The sequence below is a fragment of the Mya arenaria genome, chromosome 16 (genome assembly GCF_026914265.1).
Source record: "Mya arenaria isolate MELC-2E11 chromosome 16, ASM2691426v1".
In the NCBI taxonomy this organism is placed as follows: domain Eukaryota; kingdom Metazoa; phylum Mollusca; class Bivalvia; order Myida; family Myidae; genus Mya; species Mya arenaria.
Genome location: NC_069137.1, coordinates 44213707 through 44236967, shown reverse-complemented (window position 1 = coordinate 44236967; position 23261 = coordinate 44213707). Strand labels below are relative to the sequence as shown.

General features: G+C 34.2%; 1 protein-coding gene across 1 annotated transcript in view; it reads left to right on the top strand.

The window, feature by feature from the left end:
• Nucleotides 1-19806, top strand: part of LOC128221889 (CTD small phosphatase-like protein 2) — a 34165-nt gene extending 14359 nt beyond the window's left edge. Inside the window, exons 8-12 of the mRNA XM_052930545.1 lie at nt 4443-4529; nt 5050-5192; nt 6192-6318; nt 9566-9661; nt 10387-19806. Of these exons, the coding sequence (XP_052786505.1) occupies nt 4443-4529; nt 5050-5192; nt 6192-6318; nt 9566-9661; nt 10387-10449 (516 nt within the window). The 3' untranslated portion in view covers nt 10450-19806. The remainder of the gene's footprint in view (nt 1-4442; nt 4530-5049; nt 5193-6191; nt 6319-9565; nt 9662-10386) is intronic.
• The last annotated feature ends 3455 nt before the right edge of the window (nt 19807-23261 follow it).

Genomic DNA, 23261 nt, shown 5'->3' with positions numbered 1-23261 from the left:
TTTCATCAAGGACACTGATTTAAATGTCATTTGGTTCTTAAATGTCAGCATATTTAAAATTATTTAACCAGAGACAAGTAAATAACAGCACAGCTGAATGTGACATTCGTACCCTATCCCCGAACATACCAAAACAAGATTCGTCCCCCTACTTTATTGACAGTTCATTTATGAGGTCATTATGATTATTTCAAATCCTTAGATGTATTTTTTTGGTTCATTTTAGATGCTATTTGGAAATAAACTATGTTACATTGACAAATACACTTTTTCTGAGCCAAAATTAAACATTATTTTATGAACATTTTATATAGTTACAGCAATCAATTTGAATGTGAATATAAACTGAGGTGTGTGGCATGGCATAGTTTTTGTATCAGGTGTTATAAAAAGTATCACTTCTCCCTAAAGTCTCCCCACTTCTCCCTAAATTGACTGAAGGGAGAAGTCACTTCTCCCAAAATTTTCAGCCTAGTGAGAGCCCTGATAGTTATATAAAAGAGATATTTTCAAACATATAAGAATTCAGTTTTTTGAGCCTGAGTCTCAAACTCAGTCTCAAGACGCTAGTGAACACGGCACCTGATCTTGCGACTTATCTTGACATTGAAACTCCATGGCCAACCATTTTCAAATTCCTTCATTTGTTTGATTTCAATTTCAACATCTTGATCAACATTTACAGTTTCTGGAGCTATCTGACCTGTAACTAAGTTGATGATTTCATCAGGGTAATGAGACGGCTCCAATGGATTTATACAGTCATTTTTCGCTCCCTGCAGTGATGTATGATCGTTGCAGTCACTCAATATTCTTGCCTTCATTTCCTCTTTGGGTTTATCATTAGATGGCTTAACTTGTTCACTATTTGCAAGTCTTGATATATCTGCCTCCAACATGCTACAAATGTGTATACAAGGCGACCATATTTTGGGTTTTGCACATTTTAATGTAATACCAATAATGCCTTGTTTTCCATACCAGTATCTCATAAATGTTGTCTCAATGAATATATCACTCGAAATGCCGTTCCAAACGCCAAGAATGTGACGCATCACATGCTTCCCTTTTCCGAAATATTTCCCTACATGAACCGGACATTGACTCCATAGATCGTAAAAGGAGCGGCAATACCAAATGTAATATACATTTCTTGCTGCAAAGAATTAGGGGATCGTAGATTTATTAGCTACCAAATGAAAACCCTAATCAGTTTCTTTTTCAGCTATGATGTGAAGCATCATGATCAGCAATGACTTTATAACACAGTTATCCATAGCTTTCATGTTCTGCTTCTAGATTACAGCTCTGAAAGAATTTCATTGAGGTCACCCATGCTGTCTATAATACCACTTACAAATGTTTCTGTCAGTAGTTCTTCAGAAGTAAATTGGAATAAAAAATGCCATTGTTTTTTATACATATATGTAAACGGTTGCTTGTTTCATTAAGTCTGTGTTAATTAATGTTTATTTTGGCAGCCATATTGGACGCCATCTTGGTTATTATGTAATAATGTAGTAATGTCATTTGAGATACCTTTATTGCGTAAATACATTGTAATGTAAAAACGAGATACATGTGTATAACAATTGATGGTATTTGAAATGAAACCTAACTCAATTGTCAATTTTCTTTTTGTTTTGGCGTCCATTTTGGATGCCATGATGGCTTAATTATGATATGAAATATTGTAGAATGGATCGGTTTGCAATAAAAATACATAATGGTATAATTTTTAACAGGAATTAATGCATTTATACACAATTACTAGTCAATTGTTGATTTTGGTAAATTTTGGCGGCCATCTTGGACGCCATCTTGAATATCTCGATTTCCCCAAGGGTGATGTGAGGCCATCAAACGGATTCCTTAACTAGGGAGTCTAAACTACTTAAAAAGCTAAAAACATTTTCTATACACTCCGATGCAAGGTTCAGCCAAAATATCCCATTTGGCTGTCGGACTATAGGCAAAATTGGAATTCCCAATTTAAGTCAAAATGATGCATTTTTTCTAGGGCTGCAGCAAGTATTCGAATATTGGAACATTCGATCAAACATTTGGTATTCAAATGTCAAAATCAGTATTCGAATATTCGATGTTTTTTGTTGAATAAAGGAAATAATAAACCTTAAGGTTACATCTGAGTTCTTGTGTATGAAGTTAGTTTGTCTCATTTTTACAACTGTAACACTTCTTATATCATTAATTTTGATAAGAATAAGATTATAATTTATGCCATGAACTCTTTGTTTGCTGTGCAAAATTAAATGGCATATTTATCATGTTTGAAGCAAGTTGATGCGTCTGTCTTAAAAAATAATTGGAAAACAAACACAATATGGTTGTACGGATTTGTAATTGATTGAAAGTTCTTGTGAAATTATTGTTTATAGTATAAAATAATATGTTGGGCATTAGGAATATTTTTATTGATTAATTGTACCTGTAATAATATTGATAATAAGCACTTAGTAATAAGTACTTATAATTCTATACAGATTTAAAATATATGACTTTCAATGATCATGGCTCAGATAAAACAAACAGTCTGATAAACACAATCAATGAATGGGAATCCAACCAATTATCGCTGTCCAATTTACAGTAGCTGTGCAACAAAAGAGGTCCATTTATTAATCGCTGTCCAGTCAATACTTATGGTCAAAACATTTTCAATCACTTATAGTTGTTGAAACAACACTCAGGGCTTTTTCTGACCATTTTGGGAAAAAGACCCTAGACATTTTGGGAAATTTTGCGTCGTGAAAATGCGGAAATTGGGAAATTTTACAGTGAAAAGAAATAGCTGTCTAGTCTCCTGCGAATTAGGAAATGATTTAATATTAGTTTATTTTCCTTTTAAAAGACCCACAATGGCTGAAATATCAATCCTTGGGGTGTAAATATCTATTGCAATAAATCATGACAGATAATATTTCATATCTCTGAATGTAATGAAAACAATGATTTCTGAGTTCAATTACTAAAAAAACTTCACATCACATAATTTATTAGGATGTTGAAAATGAACCAGTACAGGTAAAAAGAATTTCTGAAAAAAAAAAAAAAAAAAAATTTTTTTTTTTTTTTTTTTGGTTGGGATTTTTTTCTGAAGATTGGGAAAAATATCTTATATTTTGCTTTGGGAATGGGTCCGATAGTCGGACCCGTGGGTACTATAGAAAAAGCCCTGACACTCTTGGTCCAATCTATAAATATAGCCATCTAGAAACAATAGTTGTCCAACCAACAGTTACAGTTCAAACATCACTAGCTGTCCATTACACTTGCTGTCCATCCAGCAGTCCAGCCAACAACGGTTATCAAACCAACACTTACAGTCCAACTATCTATAGGTGTTTAACCAACACTCATGGTCCAACCAAAATAGCAGTCAAATAATCGAAAGCTGTCCAACCAACAGTAGTCAGTCGACCACCACTGGTTATCCATCACTATCCGCTTGCAGTCCTGGGTGTACTAGCAGCCAAACCAATTCTAATGGTGATCTTGATGGAAGTAATGTTCTCAAAACATAATATCAGCATATTTGAATCATATCTGTATATAAAAGGAAGAGAAATTAATAGCAGAAGATTTTCGTCTATTTGATTTAAAAACAACAACAACAATAATCAAATAAGATTAGGAACAGCATATATTTTTCAGAACAGTTTACCCCACCCACCACAACCTCCTGTCTAGGTAGTTTGTCAAGCGATAAATATCTTATGTTATGCATATCATATCTCTATGATGTTTAATAAACTCATTGAAATATCATATATAATGAGAAAATATAATTCATAACAAACCTTGGGTGGTTATTTATCCGATTTTAGCGCTGTTATTAGACTTCATTTCAACCCGAAAAGAAACCGGAAGTTCCTATGCCGCAAAGGATTATGGTACATGTATATTGAGAAGTTGCTATTGATCAAGGAATAAAACAGAAGTATTCTGCAATGTATATACAATTCAAGGGAGGTAACATGAATTAATTGTTTGATCGGTCTGAAGGGATTTTCACCCTTACATCATATGTGATTTAATTGTTAAATTTCGACACCCCCCATCAGAAGCAAATTTCACAATTTGGCAACCACCTACAGATGCAAATTAGTGAAAAAGACACCCTACCATATATGATGAAAACAATTGCCGTCCTCCCCTGGGTTATATGTTTAAATGGAATAGCCCTAAGTCAAAATCCATGTTTGTTTTGCTTTTATTATTTTCCCCCGAGATCGTTTTGTTTTTCCATAACTATATTTGTCCAAGGTCATTCTCAAAACGAGGCTGTCCCACCAGCACTGCTGAACATTGGTTCTGGTGTCCCACCATGATATTTGGTATCGTCTGGATCACTTTTAGCCAATAATATAGCAGTTAGCAGTATTGTACATGTATATTTACGAGAATCTTTTTCTGTACAGGATGAGACGCTGGTTCATTGTAGCCTGACTGAACTTGAAGATGCCTCGTTCACCTTCCCTGTGCTGTTTCAAGAAGTCACATACCAGGTATTTTAGTTCTTAATGTGGGTCGGCTTTTTCACCTTCTTTGGAAGAGGCTGAAATTCGGCTTTTACCCATGAAAAAGTATATTTTTTCACAATTTTCTACGTTTAACTCTTGCGTACAGTGATCAGAATTTGGCTCAGGGTGAGCAATATTTGATAAGCATATATATATGGGGAGCTGAATTTTCTACCTTCTGTATCCTTTGTGTAGGAGTGGAATGTTTCAAGAAATTCAATTAAAAAAAATCAAATAAAAGAAATAGATAAGTCATTATTTGTGCTGATGTAATAGTTTTATTTGCTTATACATATCAAAATCTGCTTTGTTCTTTGTATAGATAAAGCTTGACATTCATGTATAACATGTAAGGTGTAATAATGTCATTGTTTATTTCAATACTGTGTCTGATTGGATAAGCATGAGATCTTTTAAACAATGATATACGATGATACACATATCAGCTATTCTTTTTTATACAAAAAGTCCCAAACAAACTTCTTAAATCTGTTTATGTTTTTAGGTGTTTGTGCGGACACGGCCATTTTTCCGGGAGTTTCTCGAGCGTGTCTCCCAAATATTTGAGGTGATCCTCTTCACTGCCTCGAAGAAAGTGTACGCAGACAAACTACTGAACCTCTTGGATCCTCAGAAGAAACTAATCAAGTAAGTAAGCTCTGTCTCATTTTGATGGGCTGAATAGTCATGGTGATGGACAAACTGTTATTGAAACAACCTGGGATTTGCCTCAAATTTGCAGAATACTGCGGTTCTAATGGGGGATCCCGGGACGCCCCCCCCACCCCCCCCCCCACCCCAAAAAAAAAAGGATTCAACAATCTCTCCTGTTCAGATTAAGTGGTCAGAGATGTGATTGAACTAGGCCTTTTCCTACTGTTCCCACTTCTCTTAACAAAGTGTTGTTTTTTTGTACTTGGTTGCTTTTGGTTGTTAGAATTATAACTCAAGCTTGCTTCATATCTCAAGTCAGGCGAGCCCTCAAAAGATCTCCTACAAAGTCAGTTTTGCTTTTCGAATAGTAGTTTTTCTGGAACCCAATGCCAAATTAGTTCCAGCCCTTTAGCTGTAGGTAAATCACTTACTGAATACTGCAAGGATCTTATTTGTCAGCAGAATGGCAGATTTCTGTAGACCTGATGGCTCCAGGGCCCCTCCTCCCCTGTATTTATTATTATTAACAATCAACAAAAAAGGTAACTGTGGTTACTGAAGCCTTACGCAGCTCCAAAAAACCCTGCTGAACTGGTTTCAGTTCTCCAGCTGCAGAGTCAATTGCATTCCTGCTTCTTAATCTGAATGGTAGAGAATGTTGAACCTTTTTTCATTTCCTGCCATATTAATTATGCCATAAGGGATAAAGAGACAGATTGTTTGTTTTTAGAAGAAAAAAGTCCATATATTCCATATACACAGCACAGGCATTTCCAGTTATTTTTGCCATTCTGAAATCTTGGCCAGACTCTTATCATCACGTATAAGGCCTAAGCAATATATTTGGTTTGGGTTATCTGACTACCAACGAAATAGGCGCCGACCCTACCTTTTTTTAAAAGTCAGTTGGGAAAAAAAATAATTTTGTTTTAATATGTAGTTTAAAACCTTTACAACAGAAACTTATTAAGTAATTAAATATTATCATTGCAGGCATAGGCTGTTCCGGGAACACTGTGTGTGCATGAACGGTAACTACATCAAGGATCTGAGTATTTTAGGACGAGATCTCAGCCGGACCATTATCATTGATAACTCACCACAGGCATTTGGATATCAGGTAAGTTTCAACTTGCTTTAAGCTAAAGAGTTATTTAATGGTGGTGTACCCAGTCCTTTGTTGGAAGCACACTCTGCCCTCATGTAGACCAGCATCTGTACCCTCCAGCCTTCATAGAATTTAATGCTTAAAATAATAAAAATTATTTTTTATTTTTATTAAAACTTAAGATATTATTATAAATTCATACAACCTTGACATATATCAACCATTTCTCCCTGAGCACCCTATTTTTGTGTACAGCACCCTGTTCTTTTTTCTCCTGCACGGTGCATCCTGTCATTTTAAAAACCTGGCTGAAACCCTTTTCCTTTTATAAATATACATGTGAAACATAGTTATAACAACATAACATTTTCCAATCTGGTCCCATTTTCCTGAAAGTTTTTAAGCGTAGCAAGCTTTAGTTGATTATAAATACCGTTAAGCCAATTTTCTTCCAAAAACTTGATTCTACTTAAATGAATGAATAGTACATCAGGATTATCATCAAGATAATTAAATTCCCCAAATCCTAAGTAGGGCCTAAAAAAAAAAATTGTTTGGTTAGGGTTACATCCTTTTCAAAAATAGGTAGGGTAGGTAGGCTTTTTTTTTTTTTTATTTTTTTTTTTTATTAGGCTTTATATAAGAATATCATTTTCATCATTGGAGAATGGTGTTAAAGCTATCTTCTGTATAAGCGTTTAAGGTTTAAACTACATATTGAAAAGCAATTAAAAAAAAAACGGATTTTTTTTTTTTTTTTTTTTTTTTTTTTTTTAGTTTTTCATTTTTTTTTTCAAACTGACTATAAAAACGGTAGGGTCGGCGCCTATTCCGTAGGTAGGGTCGGGTAACCCGAACCAAATGTATTTTTTTTTTAGGCCTAGGTTAATATTACATGAGAAACATCAAAACAGCAAATGTGTGCTTAGCCTAATGCCATAGCAGTCTTTGCCTTAAAAAAATTCAGCACTTGTCCTTTCGGGCAAGTAATTGAAGAAAACCACTTGCCCCAAAACTGTTTTACCTGCCCAAAATCACCAATTCATGCCTAAATGTATGAAAGCCAATATTTCAGTATAATAATAACTTTCAATCAGGATTTGTGAAATGTTGCTGAAGAAATTATGAAAACAGAGGGATCTAAATTTCGAAAAAATGCACTTGCCCGTTCGGACAACCACCTGGGAATTTTGACTTGCCCGAAACAGTATTTACTTGTCCCGGGCTTCGGGCAACCCAGTTACGACGAAGACTGCCATAGTAAGGGACATAATGTGTCTTGAGAAATTCTGGCCTGGTGATGTTATCCCAAAGTGTGGCCTTGTGTAATAGGAGAAACCGGATGTTTCGCACATGTCAAGCGCCATGATCACAAACTGTACTTTGATGTGTTCAAGCCCGCAGTCCAACCTGTAGAGTCTTTTTACCAGTATGAGGAAGACATCCTAGCCCTTTTTGTGGGGGTGGGGGTGTTTTTTTCAGTTTTGGGGTAAAATTCTTTATAGTACTTCTTCAAACAATTTGGACAATTTAGTTTTACAAATGGAGTAAAACATTGATAACATAGTCAATATATCTATCAGAGACATCATGTAATGAATTGTGAGATTCTCATAATGTAGAAAAAAAAATCTTTTTGAAAATGGGATTTCAGAGGCTATTTTGGGGGGAAAAAGGGGTCTGGCCCTTTGGGAATTAAGGGCAAAGAAGGGTAATAAGGCCCTGACCTAAGAAATCTATAAGTTAGTGCTTTCACTGTAGACAGAGATGATCGAGTTCAGTATTAATCCTAAAATCATGATTGACAGAGCTCTTTCAATTTCTGACTTTCATGCAGATGTAAAGTTAGTTTTTTTTCGATGTAGATTTGCATTACAAATATTAAGAAGTACCATGAAATGGATATAATTGTCAATGGCAACATTTTAAACAGAAGTCTAAACCAAGTGCTAAGGGCCAGAATCTCTAGTTCTAAATTTCCAAGATTTTTCGGACTGGAATTTGCTATCTGCTATCATTTCATTGTAGATTAAGTTCATAATTAGATACTTATAAAAGTACAAATAAATACCTTCCTGGCATTATTTTCAAAATAAGATTCTTCCAAGTTAAAAAAAGATGCTTACTGGCATTATGCTGACCTAGTTTCAAAAGGTTATTATCCCCCGCCGAATCGAAGGTTTCGGGAGGGGGATATTGTTTTGGCGTTGTCCGTCATTCCGTCCGTCCGGTACCATATCTTGGTAGGCATTGATCAGTAAATGTTCAAACTTGGTCAGAATGTTCCCCTTCATCAATTCTCGACCAAATTAGGTCACTAGGTCAAATCTTTCAAAACTTGTCCGAAACTATTTAATAGTGGTGATTGGTCCGATTATGTTCAAACATGGTCAGAATGTTCTCATGGGTTAAATTTTTGACTGTGTTTTAAATGTGGGTCATTTGGGTCAAAAACAAGGTCAATAGGTCTAATCTTAGAAAAAATATTGGGAACACACTAGAGGCGATCTAATATTCATAAAACTTTATCAGACTGTTGTCGTTGATTGTTGTTGAATAGTTTGAAACAGGGTCATATGGGGTCAGAAACCAGGTCAGTAGGTGAAATCTTTGAAAAATTGTGTCCCCAATATACATTGGTATTGAATAGTCAGTTATGTTCAAAATGGTCAGAATATTTGCCTTAATGTAATCTTACAAGTTTTAAAATTGGTCACATGGGGTCAAAAACTAGGTCACTAGGTCATATCTTACTGAAAGCTTGGGAACACTCTAGAGGCAGTACATCTGCTCTAATTTCCATGAAATTTAATCAGAATGTTTGCCTCAATGAAATCTTGGAATTGTTTGAAACTAGTAGGTCATGTGGGGTCAAAATGAGGTCACTGGGTCAGATCTTAAAAAAACCTTATGGACACTCTAGAGACTATATTTTTTGCAATATATCTGGACCAATCTTCATGAAACTTGATCAGAATGTTTGCCTTGATGAAATCTTAGATTATTTTGGAACTGGCTAACATGGAGTCATAAACTAGGTTTCTTGGTCAATTCTAAATGCTACATTATATACAATATTTTTTTTATTTCAAATAGTTGCAATCAAACACAAACTCGTATATATATTTTACCAACAATTGATTTTCATTCCTTGACTTAGCCCAATCAGGCGGGGGATATCAATTCAACGAATTTGCTTGTTGAACAAGAGTAACCTGATCAATATAGATTAAGTAACATATCCTACCTTGTGTTTCAGCTTCACAACGGGATCCCAATTGAGAGCTGGTTCATGGATAAGAGTGACCGAGAGCTGATAAAGATGCTGCCATTTCTGGAAAGCCTTGTCTCAATGGTGAGTGGACAGTTTGAAGAAGGGATTAAGAATAGGAATTTACGGTTTAAATGAAGGATTTATAGATAGAAGAAGGGGTTTATAGTTTAAATGAAGGATTTATAGATAGAAGAAGGGGTTTATAGTTTAAATGAAGGATTTATAGATAGAAGAAGGGGTTTATAGTTTAAATGAAGGATTTATAGATAGAAGAAGGGGTTTATAGTTTAAATGAAGGATTTATAGATAGAAGAAGGGGTTTATAGTTTAAATGAAGGATTTACTGATAGAAGAAGGGGTTTATAGTTTAAATGAAGGATTTACAGATAGAAGAAGGGGTTTATAGTTTAAATTAAGGATTTACAGTTTAAAGTAGGGAATTAAATATGATATTTGTAAACAGAAATTACAGTTAAAGTACCAACTTGTTTATTTTCCAACAATTGTTGTTATAGCAACTCTATATTAATCACTCTCGTTGGCACAATGTTGTGAGAGAGCAAACCTACTTGTCCGGCTTGGTGACCACAAGCCAAACTCAAATGTGCCCAGGCCGGGAATTGGACCTGGGATGTCTAGATAAGAAGCGAGTGAGGTTACCACTGCCCTAATCAGACAACCAGGGGATTAACAGTTTAAGGAGGATAGATTCCCCTTAATGCTTCTAAAGTTATTTTCAATACTTCAGGGGATGCGGTAGTGTCAAGCTGGGCCAGATTCTAACACCACTATCTCTTTCTTTTCAGAATGAAGATGTACGACCGCATATTAGAGACAAATACAAGCTGCATCTATTACTGCCCCCTTAAACAGGTCCCAGTGACCTGTTTACCTAGTTTTCTGTGACCTCTGGACCTAGCTATCATGACCTTGTGACTTACATCTTGTGACCATCAAACTTCATAAACTATGGACTTGCCTGTTGATCACAACCCAAGGTGGAAGAAAAATTCTTCATGTTTCTCCAGATGAAATATTTTATAATATTCCGTTCAAGAAAAAGATTAAGATATTAGAAAAAAAGATCAATTATTTAGAAAAAGAAATTGCCATACAGTATACTTCCTTTGTGTAAGACAGAATTGTTCAACAAAATAATATGTACAATGGCAAAAGGAAGTAACTTCTAGTACAAAAGTGAAATAATGTACACATACATGTTGTTGTTAACTGATAACACATAATGTTGTTAACTGATAACACATATATTGTTGTTAACTGATAACACATATATTGTTGTTAACTGATAACGCATGCATTGTTGTTAACTTATAACACATATATATGTGTTAACTGATTGGTCTAAGCTGATAACACAGATATTGTTGTTAACTGATAACAAATATGTTGTCATCAACTAATAACACATATATTGTTTTTGTTTACTGATAAAACCTGTGCCTGCTATTTGATTATGATTGTTTCATTTTGAAATAAGAAAGCAATACCATATTATGTAACTTGACCCATGTTTGTAAATATTTTTCTCTGATGAATTTGGATTGTTCATTGATTTTTATTTGTTGTATGATATGTTAATATTAGTGGAGGATCACATATTACCTTTGTGTTGGGCAGCAAGATTTTACATTTTTTTATCGATTAAAATGTGTGAATTTGACAATTTTTCTGTCAACGGCCACCAAAATCATTATTGTTACCTTTGAAGAATTGTAAGTTCAAAGTTAAACCAAATTATCTTATCATTATGACATTATTTCAATTAATCATTTGACTGCATTGAAGGCATTCATGATTGTAACGATGCGTACCTGAAATTGATAAAAAGTAAAATGTTGTTAAATGTTTGGTGCATATGTTTTTGTTGAATTCATTTTATAAGAACACGCAAAAAGGACTTGCTGAAAAGTGTTATTTCTTTCTTTGCATGACTTTTATAAATGATGTTTTCATTCAACATGTATTTTTTTACAATAGATGTTTGATTTATTTCTGTTTTGAATGCATTATATGATGTTGTAGATAAAAAATGTAGTGTGAATGATCTCAACCTTGTGTAAAACGTATGTTATAAATATGAAAAAGAGTATATTTTTAATGTATTTGCATGTGGATGTGGAAAAACGTGTTATTTGTTAAAATCAAATGTTGTTACATTAATAAGGTTTAATAATATGTATTTGATGATTTTTATGCATTTTATTTGTAGATGATTAGAATTTTAATTTTTATATAGTTCATTATAAATTTGTGTCAAATATAGCCTTAGAGCAGGAACTCAATAAACATACTTATTATATACCCTTCATAAAGCCACACGCTTTACATAACACAAAATTACGATAGCCCATATTCCACTGCAGTGCAATATGGTCGTTTTCCACTCTGTTGAAGTCACATCATTATCCTTTCATTGCGCAATGTTAAAATGACGTCGTCAAGCAAAATAGTGCTGATATTTATCATAAAAAGTTGTGTCTCTAAGCGATTTAACAAGTAATGTATATAATAAAAGGGTTATTTGTTCTGTGTTTTGATCCGTAGTATTGTAAACGTCTTTCGTGGATTTTTATTTAACGCGTAATCGACTGTTTCGGATTGTTTGTAGATTTTGATATTGCTCGGCTTTCGCCTTGTGTAACCTGAATCTGCAGAAATCCACTTGAATCGAATACAACCTCCTAGATCAAAACGCAGTACTAATAACCCGATTTATAGTAGAAAATATTGAGTTCTTGCACTAAGGTTACCAAATAAAGAAATGTGCTGCTCAGGGCTTCTGTTGAGGAAAGGAAGGTGGAAGTATATTATTCCCTCCAATATTGAGTTTTAGGAAGTACCAGTTATAAAAAACTTCTGATAAAACTTCCAGATGTTAAAGGTTGGAAGTTTGATATATCAACTCCTTGTGTTAATGTAACATTAATTGCCACATTTTTAATAAGTTTAGAATTAAATTAGAAGTTTGAATACACTTTTGTGGAAGAATTAAATTAGAAGTTTGAATACACTTTTGTGGAATTCGCAAGTTTCAGACGCAAACTATTTCATATTTTGTCAGAATTGCAAATTATTTCACATTTTGTCAGAATTGCAAATATCTTCACATTTTGTCAGAAAGGCAAATTATTTCACATTTTGTCAGAATTGTTTGATAATAAAAAAAGTGATGGCAAGGAAGTTCAAACTTCCACTTTTAAATTCCTAATGGAAGCTCTGGTTACTTTTGGATGAAATGTATCACGCAGGCCTTTCACAAATGGACACGTTAAGACAGGAGTTAATTCCGTGTTGCGCTTAGCTCTCAATGTTTTGTTTATGTCTTGTATTATTATGTATATTTTTTGAATGTTAAATATGATGGCAAAACCCCCCAAACCATAACCATTTTCGAATAGGGCATATCTACTTAATTTGTTGTTCCTTGTACCCGATTTCTCGATCATCTTAAGCATAACAAGCATAAATCTCTTTTTTTAATAAGCCAAATTACCTACTAAAACTTCATTGTACAAAATATTTGTTTATCCTGATCTCCAAGGTGATTTCATTTAAGAATCTAAAAAATGAGAATTTTACGCAAATATTACCAAAACCACAGCAATTGAGCTTAGCTTCATCTTGTTATGACAGACTTAAGATCGTTTGAGAAACTGGGCCAAAAAGGAATTATAACATTTCCTTGATTAAAAACTGTTGTTCCTGATATATTTAAGGTGCAGATGAAAGTCATGTTAACAAGTTTATATTTTGAGTACTGGTATTCATTTGATTGGTTTTCGTGCAAAAAGTAGATATTAAGGTACGTAATTTATTTAATACACACTTTTTTAAGAGTTATTGAAATATACCCATTCCTTACTAGGCATAGCGTTTACACACATGTTTCCGCCTATCTGATCGCTTGGCTGATTCTGCTTTTATCATTTAATAAGCCCCTGACTAAAATGACTACCCAAGTTCAATTTAGTCATTACTTGGTTTATTAAGTGGATTATTTAGTGGTTCGTTAATGCGGCTGGTTAAAGAAATAGGCAGTGGCGCCAACTCTAAGATAGTTATTACATGCCAATTTAATTGCTTAGTAAATTATTTAATTGCTTAGTAAATTAATATTACTAAGTACATTTACATGTTATAGAAATTCTGAATGTACCAAGGTCAATGCAAATAATGTGTTTCAGAAATTATTAAGCATTTATATCATATTGCCAATGGGATACTTGAATTAGGAAAGTGACTTAAGTTCAGAAACAATTTAGGATTTTTTATGAATACCAGTTCAGAGTTTTTGACCAATCAAGAGAAACTCTAAATACATCATTAATTTAAGTTGAAGCTTTGTATCTGTGTAGGTCTTCTTCAGAGTTCTTGACCTGTATTTACTAACATCTTGAAACTCAGGCTCAGAAAACCAAATTTTACTTCTGATGAAAAAATGCTATGACTCGAACCTTTTGTTAAAAGTTGCTGTATTATTGATATATTAAGATGTTTTTCTGAACCGGAGTTTCAAACACAAACGTCGGTGAATATTATAGCCCAGCTTCCTTTTGTCTTTGTTAAAGTTCAAGGTCATGTGATTATCGTTAATTTATTCTTTAATGGCAGCGTTCAAACTAAACACCAAATTATTTTTCTTTTACATGTATCAAGTTAAGTATTTTATGTCTCATTTTTCACTTCCATGCTTGCATTGGTGCCATATTTTATATCTTCCTTTTAAAAACATTTTTTGTTTTTAAAAGACTTTATTTACTATGCATTGTTTTTTTTTCTGCTTTTATCGTTTCTGTGTTTAGAATTTTGTCTTAATATAGTAAATTTTATCTGAAAGGGCCATCATGTTTTTTTGTTTCAATGGTTGTGTGTTCAAATATGGACCATAGAATGATGAAATTAATCGCAATTTATGAAAAAGTTTGTTTGGTCCTACCCCACTGACTGACAAAAACACCGGTTTCCAGAATGTTTTTTAGCGTCTTTAGTGGTTATGTTTTTATTTTTGTCAGAATTAAGAAGTAAGGAAGTAAAAAAAAATGAAGCGCGTTTCCTACAACTGCTCTCGTTGTACAAGTTGTCAGTTTGTTCCAGAGTCACCCGCGACCCCCGTCAGGAGCCACTTTATATTTGGCTGCCACTTTATACTTGTTGGCTGCCAGTTTTTTTACCATAATTTCAAATAAATTTTGCCTTAAAAGAACTGTAAATATCCTTAATATCCTTGAAATTATTTTTTCTAAATATGGCAGACCATGGGTGCAGCCATTCTGTTTTCCGTTACATTTAAGAAGGAAAACATCTTCCATTTACTTCATATTGTTTATTAGTCCTTATTCTGCTTGTTTTAGCTCATATTCAATTTTTCATGAAGGATTTTATTTTTTAACAAAGTTATTTCTTGTGTACTGTTTTTGTTTCGAAAGGTGAAGGGAAAAATCTAAAAAAAATCCATCGAGTTTCATGTATAATTAGTGATGTTCCGATGATCGATTATAATCGAAAATCGATTGGTTGGGCCTGAAATCGGCGACAATCGATTGTATTTGGTTATAATCGATCAGCAAAAAAAAATTGAAAATAATATAAGTAAGTGTTCAGACGTTATCTTAAACAAAATGGTAGATGAAAGCCACAATGAGCAAGTAAAAATGAACTATTTTTGATATAACACTTAATTACTTCAATCATAGACATAACGTATATGCATATAATGATTATGAGTTTAATAATGTGCATGAATAAAACTTCACTTTAGGTTTTATCTAGTATGTTAAAAAACCGATTGTACTATCGATAATCGGTTACTTGAGTGGAACCGATTATCGATTGTAAAATTGGAACCGATTCCCAACACTATGTATAATGCAATATTGTTACCGTCAAGATTATTTTATAGGGACAAATGTAAAACGGTATTGAATTGAAATGTCAATATTTCCAAATATGCAAAGAAAGTGCTAATCATATCTGTTAAAAAACCCCATTTCAAATCATGTTTACCGTATATTTTTCTACATATTATTTTTGTTTGTTTGTGTACCTTAGGTCCGATTATTACCACAGAATGTTAATAAATCTACAATATAAAGGGATGAGAAATGATAATATGTTGTTGCAAAATTATCTTTTACACATCGTTTTGCTGTAAGTACACTTCAATTGAGATATGGAAAACGAATCAATTCTAAGTGACATTATTAAAAAACGAGTCGAATAGAACCTCATTTCTTATCCTCGATGTGTTATATGAGTTTATGCTACTTTTTGCCATGCTGTTATAAAGTCACTATTTAAACTTCAGCCAATCGTATAAAACTGGTGAACCCCTTTTTTGCCTCGACATATTCAGTATTCAACATAACCCACTTGTCCGAAGCCCAGGGACATGTATAATTGCTGAAGGGCAAGTTAAAAGTTCAGTCAGCTTGTCCAAAGTGGGCAAGTGATATTAAGTGTATGTCTTGTTTTTTAAGGACCATAATTACTATCAGTTCTTAATCATCATCATCATCATCATCATCATCATCATCATCATCATCATCTCCATTATGATGATCATCATCTACACATCATCATCATCATCATCATCATCATCATCAACACCACCACCACCACCATCATCATCATCATAATTCCATCATCATCAACAGCATATTCATAGCATCGTCATCATCTGCAAAACCAGCAATGTTTCAGCAGGGATTTATGTGAAAACTAATTAAGTGCAATTGAAATTCATTTTTTTCCATAAATAATATATCAGTTCATAATTTTCATATGTCAATTTGTAATTTTTATATTTCTGATGTCAATTCATTAATTTCACATATCAATTATAAATTCTCATAAATCAGTTCAACAATTTTATATGTCTTCTGTCAATTCATACATTTTCATATACATGTATCAATTTAAATTTCATGATATTGATATGAAATGTCATTTAAATTTTTCACGAGTCATTCTAAAAATACCTAACAACTTAATTTTTCAGATCTTTAGTTTTGCATTTTAGAATGATTTAACAAAGTAATTAGTAAGCATATTATTGTGTTTCCGTAGTATTATATCATGTGTCCGCATCAACATATAATCATGATTACGTACCATTATAGGTTTTCCTAATGTTGTTTTTCATACCATTTCACATTTCATAGAAAACGTTGGACATCTACCATACTGTTTATACATGGATATTTATGTGTGTTAAGTGCTTACCTATTGACTCAAGCACTTCTATTTTGATGTCCAGTTTGGATACATTTACAATTATAAGACATTAAAATGGCAATACACTAGCTATCACAGATTTCGACTGAAATCGAAGGAATTTTAAAAAGAGTTTTAGAGTTTATTTCATATACATTGGCAATATACTCATGCGTACACAAGCTATAAATGTATGTGGGATTTCATAGTCAATGGTCAAAAGTTATACTCTTCTTCCAGCACATTTACATTTACTTTCTGTATATGCAATTGATACTGGCTTATAAAAGATTTTTTTTCTTTTTAAACGTTCAATGGCAGCTAACATTTATTATTTACTTGTAAGTCATTTATTGAATGCAACATTGAAATTAATTCATGTGCTGTATGTCTACCGGTTTATGCCATATCAAATTGATTGATTGAAAATGCGATTTAAAATGCTCTTTTTTGTTGAAAACCATCATAGTAACGCTATTTAAATTTGAACAAAGTTAAAATCAATTTCACAAAATCATGTTTAAATGAGTGTCTGCCAGTTGCCTTTTGGTGTTTGTTAAAATAGATTAGTAAAATTAAACACTTTTAACGAACTTTTAAAAAAGCCAATATATATATTCTGTGAACGAGTTCTTGCAACAGACGCAGCCATTTGTTACTTGACAAGTTTATATTTTGGTTAGTTTGTACACTGAAATGATATGATTGGTTGATAGTTTTTTATTGGATTCATTTTGACCAATCAATGAATGGTTTTGCTTACTTTGACCAAACAAAAGAAATTATTCAAAACTATCAGCCAAACATTTAACATAGTGGCTAACTTAACCAAACCTAATACAGTATTGGAATAATATTGGTATATCAATAAATAGTTTGGCTATATTTAACCAAACCAAAGTATTAAACAGTTTAATACGATTGGCTGCATATTTACCATTAAATGAGTGAATTAACAGGGCAAAAAGTAGCATTTTGTATGTATGCATGGTCATCACTATAAGTTATGCTATGTTAAAAGTACGGAGTAAAGTTTAATACACTTAAATGTTCAGGATCAGGATTAAGAGCTTTTCATATTATTGTACATCCGTAAAGCTTTGGAAACAATTTCAGAAGGGGTCAAAGCCCCTTGACCCTGCTTTTGGCATGAATCCCTCATACACAATCCGACCCCCGGCTATTTTTCAGGATAGAAATATCTCAGCTGTTGGAACCCTTTATGTGGATGTTTCATCATATGCATATACAAATTGAAAGTATGCCTTTTCATAGTAAAGCAACCAAAAGCATATGTTATATTTCGATATATATAATATATAACGAGTACAATAGTATGAAGTTTTCAAAATTAAATGGCCTTAATTTTCTTGTTATTTTCGTAACTAATAAAAATTGTATTCAGTGATTGTGTTGTAAACGACAAGGCTAAAAACCTGTGCATACGTCTGCAATTTATATTGTAAATATTTGTTATGTGTACATACTGTATAGTTTTATTGAAACATCATTATGCATTTGTATGCGGATTATTGTTTCATTCACCGACACAACTTTGTTTGAGAGGTTAGTTTTAGTTTGTGATTTTTTAAACATTGCTGTAAGTTTGCAAATGTTCTGTTTTTTGCTTCTGTTGGCAATTAGTTGACGAACAGAGGTAGGTCTTAAAGTTAATTTTACATAGATTTACATAGATTCTTAAAAAGATTGTGCAACCAAAAATGAGAGGGTACGGACACTTCCAGAAAAGTTAAACTAAAGCCCTACAAATTGTGAGCCATTTACGGTAGTTTTTAACATGTGGAACGGTATTTAGTGCAGTAGTTTGATCCATGCCTTCTAAAGGAAATTTAAAAAGTAAACATTTTGGCACAGTTTGCCAAAATGTATATTTAAACGTATTTTTAATACTCTTAAATTGTTGAATACGTTCATTATTTATTGAAATTGAATTGAAACTTACGAAAACCAGACCACTTTTAAACATACCAATCTTCTTGTATGTATTTTTTTTTTCAAAAGTGACTTGTAAATATACTTGTAGATTTCATTGTAATTAACATTATGTGTAGTAAGTAGCTTTTAATTTGGCAAAAATGGCAATACACTTGGATAAATGCTTTTGTATTCATGTACTTTTTATGGATAATGTAAAAAAACAACTAAAATCAATAATTTTCCGATATAGTCCTTAACTTTGATATCGGTAATGCATGCTCATTTTTTCGTTCAATCCAACCATGTTCAAATAATTCATGTATATTTTTCAAATAGTTTTGATTCAAATATTTCTGTTTTATACTTAAGTGTGACTGGCAGCATATTGTAGATTTGCTAAATATCTTACAGGGGTGATAAAAACTCATGATTAAATTTAGCCTAGTTTCTCATAACATCTTAAGACCCTAATAATTTAATTAAGCTTATCTCACTGTTACTGTATTGGTTAAGTTTGTGTAATGATTACATTATTAAGACGTTTTTGATTTAAAACGGATGTTATGTTAATGATAGTTACTATAAACACATTTTGATATAGTAAACTCAAGATTAAGGAAGGAATTCGACTTAATGAAATAAGCTACTTAAGTTTGCAACGTTTAAGAACTTTCGAGAAATTGGGGCAAGCATTCAAGATTTCAGACCTTCGAACAGTTGTAATGTGTATTTAGATTATGGTTAAAACGTTAAAACGTACGTTTGAAATTGATATAAATGACTTTATAACGTTTTTCTTTTCAGCATAATAAGTACGTCTATGTATCCTTTAATTTAACGTAGATCATGAAAAGTTTACACTGAGGTGAAATATACACAATAAATGACGGACTGACAGTTTGCATTGTAGAAAGGTGAACCATTGATTTGCTTCCAGAAACAGTTTAAAACCCACTGATTGTTTTCCATTTCTCAATTATGTTTTGTTTGTTGTTAAAAGTTGTATAGTATATCTACATAATCATGTTTTATCAATAAATTAGGTATTGCATTGACGTATTTCCTTTTTATCCCCCTTTACATTGGACTAGTGCTCCCCTTTTGCGTTAGAGAAAAAGGAGTTCCCCTTTCACGTTGGAGATGGTAGGTGGTGTTGGCCCATCATGTTGGAGATGGTCGGGTTCTCGTTCACGTTTTTGAAGGTGGAGTTGCCCCTTGACGTTAGAAGATGTTGATTTGCCCCTTCATGTTGAGGACGCAGAGATTCCCCTTCAGGGTGGAGGAGGAGCTCCCCCTACACTTTGGAGATTGTGGAGTTGCCTGTTTACGTTGATGAACGTGGAGTTGCCTCTTTATGTTAGAGAAGGCTGAGTAGCACCTTTGCGTTGGGAGAAGGTCGAGGCCCTTTTTGTTAGTTAAGGTAGTGTTAGTTGATGAAGGTTGAGTTGCCCCTATATGTTGCAGATGGTGGAGTTGTCTCTTCATGTTCGCGAAAGTGGAGTTTCCCTTTACGTTGGAGAAGATGTGGAGTATTCCCTTCAGGTTGGAGAAGACGGAGTCGGCCCTTCATGCTTGTATAATGTGAAGTAGCCCTATTATATTGGAGAGGGTGGTGATGCCTCTTTGCGTTTGAAAAGCAGTGGAGTTCCCCCATCATGTTGGTGAAGATGGAGTTGCCCCTTTATATTGGGAATAGTCGGAGTTGCCCTTTCATATAGGGGAAAGCGGAGTTGCCCCTTCGTTGGTTTAAATACTATTTATTTCGATAAAATATTTACAATTAGTTTAGTTCTACAAATTTTAGCATACTCCAAATTAACAAAGACCAAATACGTAATGCATTGAAACAGAAAACCATGTAAATTATACACAAAACAATAGTGTACACAGAATTGAGAAGAAAGCCTTGAGGATTATACTATGTCTCTCTTCTGCCCCTTTGTTGTGGAGAAGCGGTGGAGTTGCCCCTTTATGTTTGAAAAGTTGGAGTAACCCCTTTACGTTGGGAAAAGGTTGAGTTGCCCCTTCATATTAGAGAATATGGAGAAGCCCCTTTACGTTGGGGGAAGTGTTGGGGTTGTCCCTTCATATTGAAGAAGGTGGAGTAACCCCTTTAAGATGATGAAGCTCCTTTACGTTGGGAAAGGTTGAGTTGACCTTTTAACGTTGGAGGAGGTGGAGTTCCTACTATATGTTGGAGGAATTGGAATTGCCCTCTTACTTTGGAGAAGGTGGAGTTGCCCTTAACGTTTTGTTAGGAAGAGTTGCCCCTGAACGTTGGAGAAGGTTGAGTTGCCCCTTAACGTTTTGTTAGGAAGAGTTGCCCCTTTACGTTGGAGAAGGTTGAGTTGCCCCTGTACGTTTTGGTAGGTTGAGTTGCCCCTTTACGTTGGAGAAGGTGGAGTTGCCCCTTTACGTTGGAGAAGGTGGAGTTGCCCCTTTACGTTTTGGTAGGTAGAGTTGCCCCTCTTACTTTGGAGAAGGTGGAGTTGCCCCTTTACGTTGAAGAAGGTGGAGTTGCCCCTTTACGTTTTGGTAGGTTGAGTTGCCCCTCTTACTTTGGAGAAGGTGGAGTTGCCCCTTTACGTTTTGGTAGGTAGAGTTGCCCCTTTTACGTTGGGGAAGGTGGAGTTGCCCCTTTACGTTGGAGAAGGTGGAGTTGCCCCTTTACGTTTTGGTAGGTAGAGTTGCCCCTTTATGTTGGAGAAGGTAGAGTTGCCCCTTTACGTTTTGGTAGGTAGAGTTGCCCCTTTACGTTTTGGTAGGTAGAGTTGCCCCTTTACGTTGGAGAAGGTAGAGTTGCCCCTTTACGTTTTGGTAGGTAGAGTTGCCCCTTTACGTTTTGGTAGGTAGAGTTGCCCCTTTACGTTGGAGAAGGTAGAGTTGCCCCTTTACGTTGGAGAAGGTAGAGTTGCCCCTTTTACGTTGGGGAAGGTGGAGTTGCCCCTTTACGTTGGAGAAGGTGGAGTTGCCCCTTTACGTTTTGGTAGGTAGAGTTGCCCCTTTACGTTGGAGAAGGTGGAGTTGCCCCTTTACGTTTTGGTAGGTAGAGTTGCCCCTTTTACGTTGGGGAAGGTGGAGTTACCCCTTTTCGTTGGAGAAGGTGGAGTTGCCCCTTTACGTTTTGGTAGGTTGAGTTGCCCCTTTACGTTGGAGAAGGTGGAGTTGCCCCTTTACGTTGGAGAAGGTTGAGTTGCCCTTTTACGTTTTGGTAGGTTGAGTTGCCCCTTTACGTTGGAGAAGGTGGAGTTGCCCCTTAATGTTTTGGTAGGTAGAGTTGCCCCTTTACGTTGGAGAAGGTGGAGTTGCCCCTTAACGTTGGAGAAGGTTGAGTTGCCCCTTTACGTTTTGATAGGTAGAGTTGCCCCTTAACGTTGGAGAAGGTTGAGTTGCCCCTTAACGTTTTGGTTGGTAGAGTTGCCCCTTACGTTGGGGAAGGTGGAGTGTCCACGATAACGTTGAAGAAGGTGTTGTCCCCCATGTTTTTTGACAAAGAGATGTTTCCCATTTACGTTCGAGAAGGTGGTGTCCCTCCTATACGTTGAAAATGAAGGAATTTCTCATGTGGACAAGGAGAAAGACGAGCTTTTTGCATGGCATTTGAGTCATATATATATATATATTCAATTCAGCAGCCAACTGTATTACATATGGAAAAGTTGTCCACATGATATTATTTGGTTTGTTTGCACGAATATATTTGATTTGGTTGGTTGATAGTTTTACTGGATAAATTTCGACCAATTAATTTACGGCTAGCTTTTCCCAAACCATTAAATTAATCAGTTTTATTCAATTTTCTGCAGAGGTTATATTAAAATCATGATTGAGAATTTTTAACTTTAGACTATTGCATAATAGTAGATGTTCATTAACTGTTGTTTCACATTGAAAACAGTGAAAATATATTGAAACGAATATAAACTGCTATGGAAACAAAAGGTCTAAGCCCCTTTACCCTGCTTGAGGTATGAATCACTCAAACCTAAGCAGAGCCCCTGCTATCTTTCTGGATTGACCAGTATCAGCTGTTGGAACCCCTGTCAAATAAAACTTGGTACACATGTTGCCAGAAATAATTCGCGCTTGTTCGGCAGGAACTTACATAATTATTAGTGTACCGCTATTTCTATTTAAATAAAATATCAATTAAAACAGGTTTTCTGCACTGACCAACCTTTCTAATTGTTCACCATGCATTTCCGGAAATAAAAATAACTTAAATACATAATAGTCGGTCCTATATGCACCAACGTTATCCCAGTAAATTGTAGATGCAATTTATGGTAATTCAATGAACGTAATAATTTTATTAACTTTTCACAACGTTTATGTCATCATTTTATATGATCTGAGATTATTTCATCAAAATATCTCAACCATTCATTTTATGTGTACTTTTATGAAACATTAGATAGAAATGTATGGAGCATACTTACGTCAACATTTTGCAGGGATCATACTATGGTTTACTACTACTGTAGACCTTTTACTAGTTGAAGTTAACCCC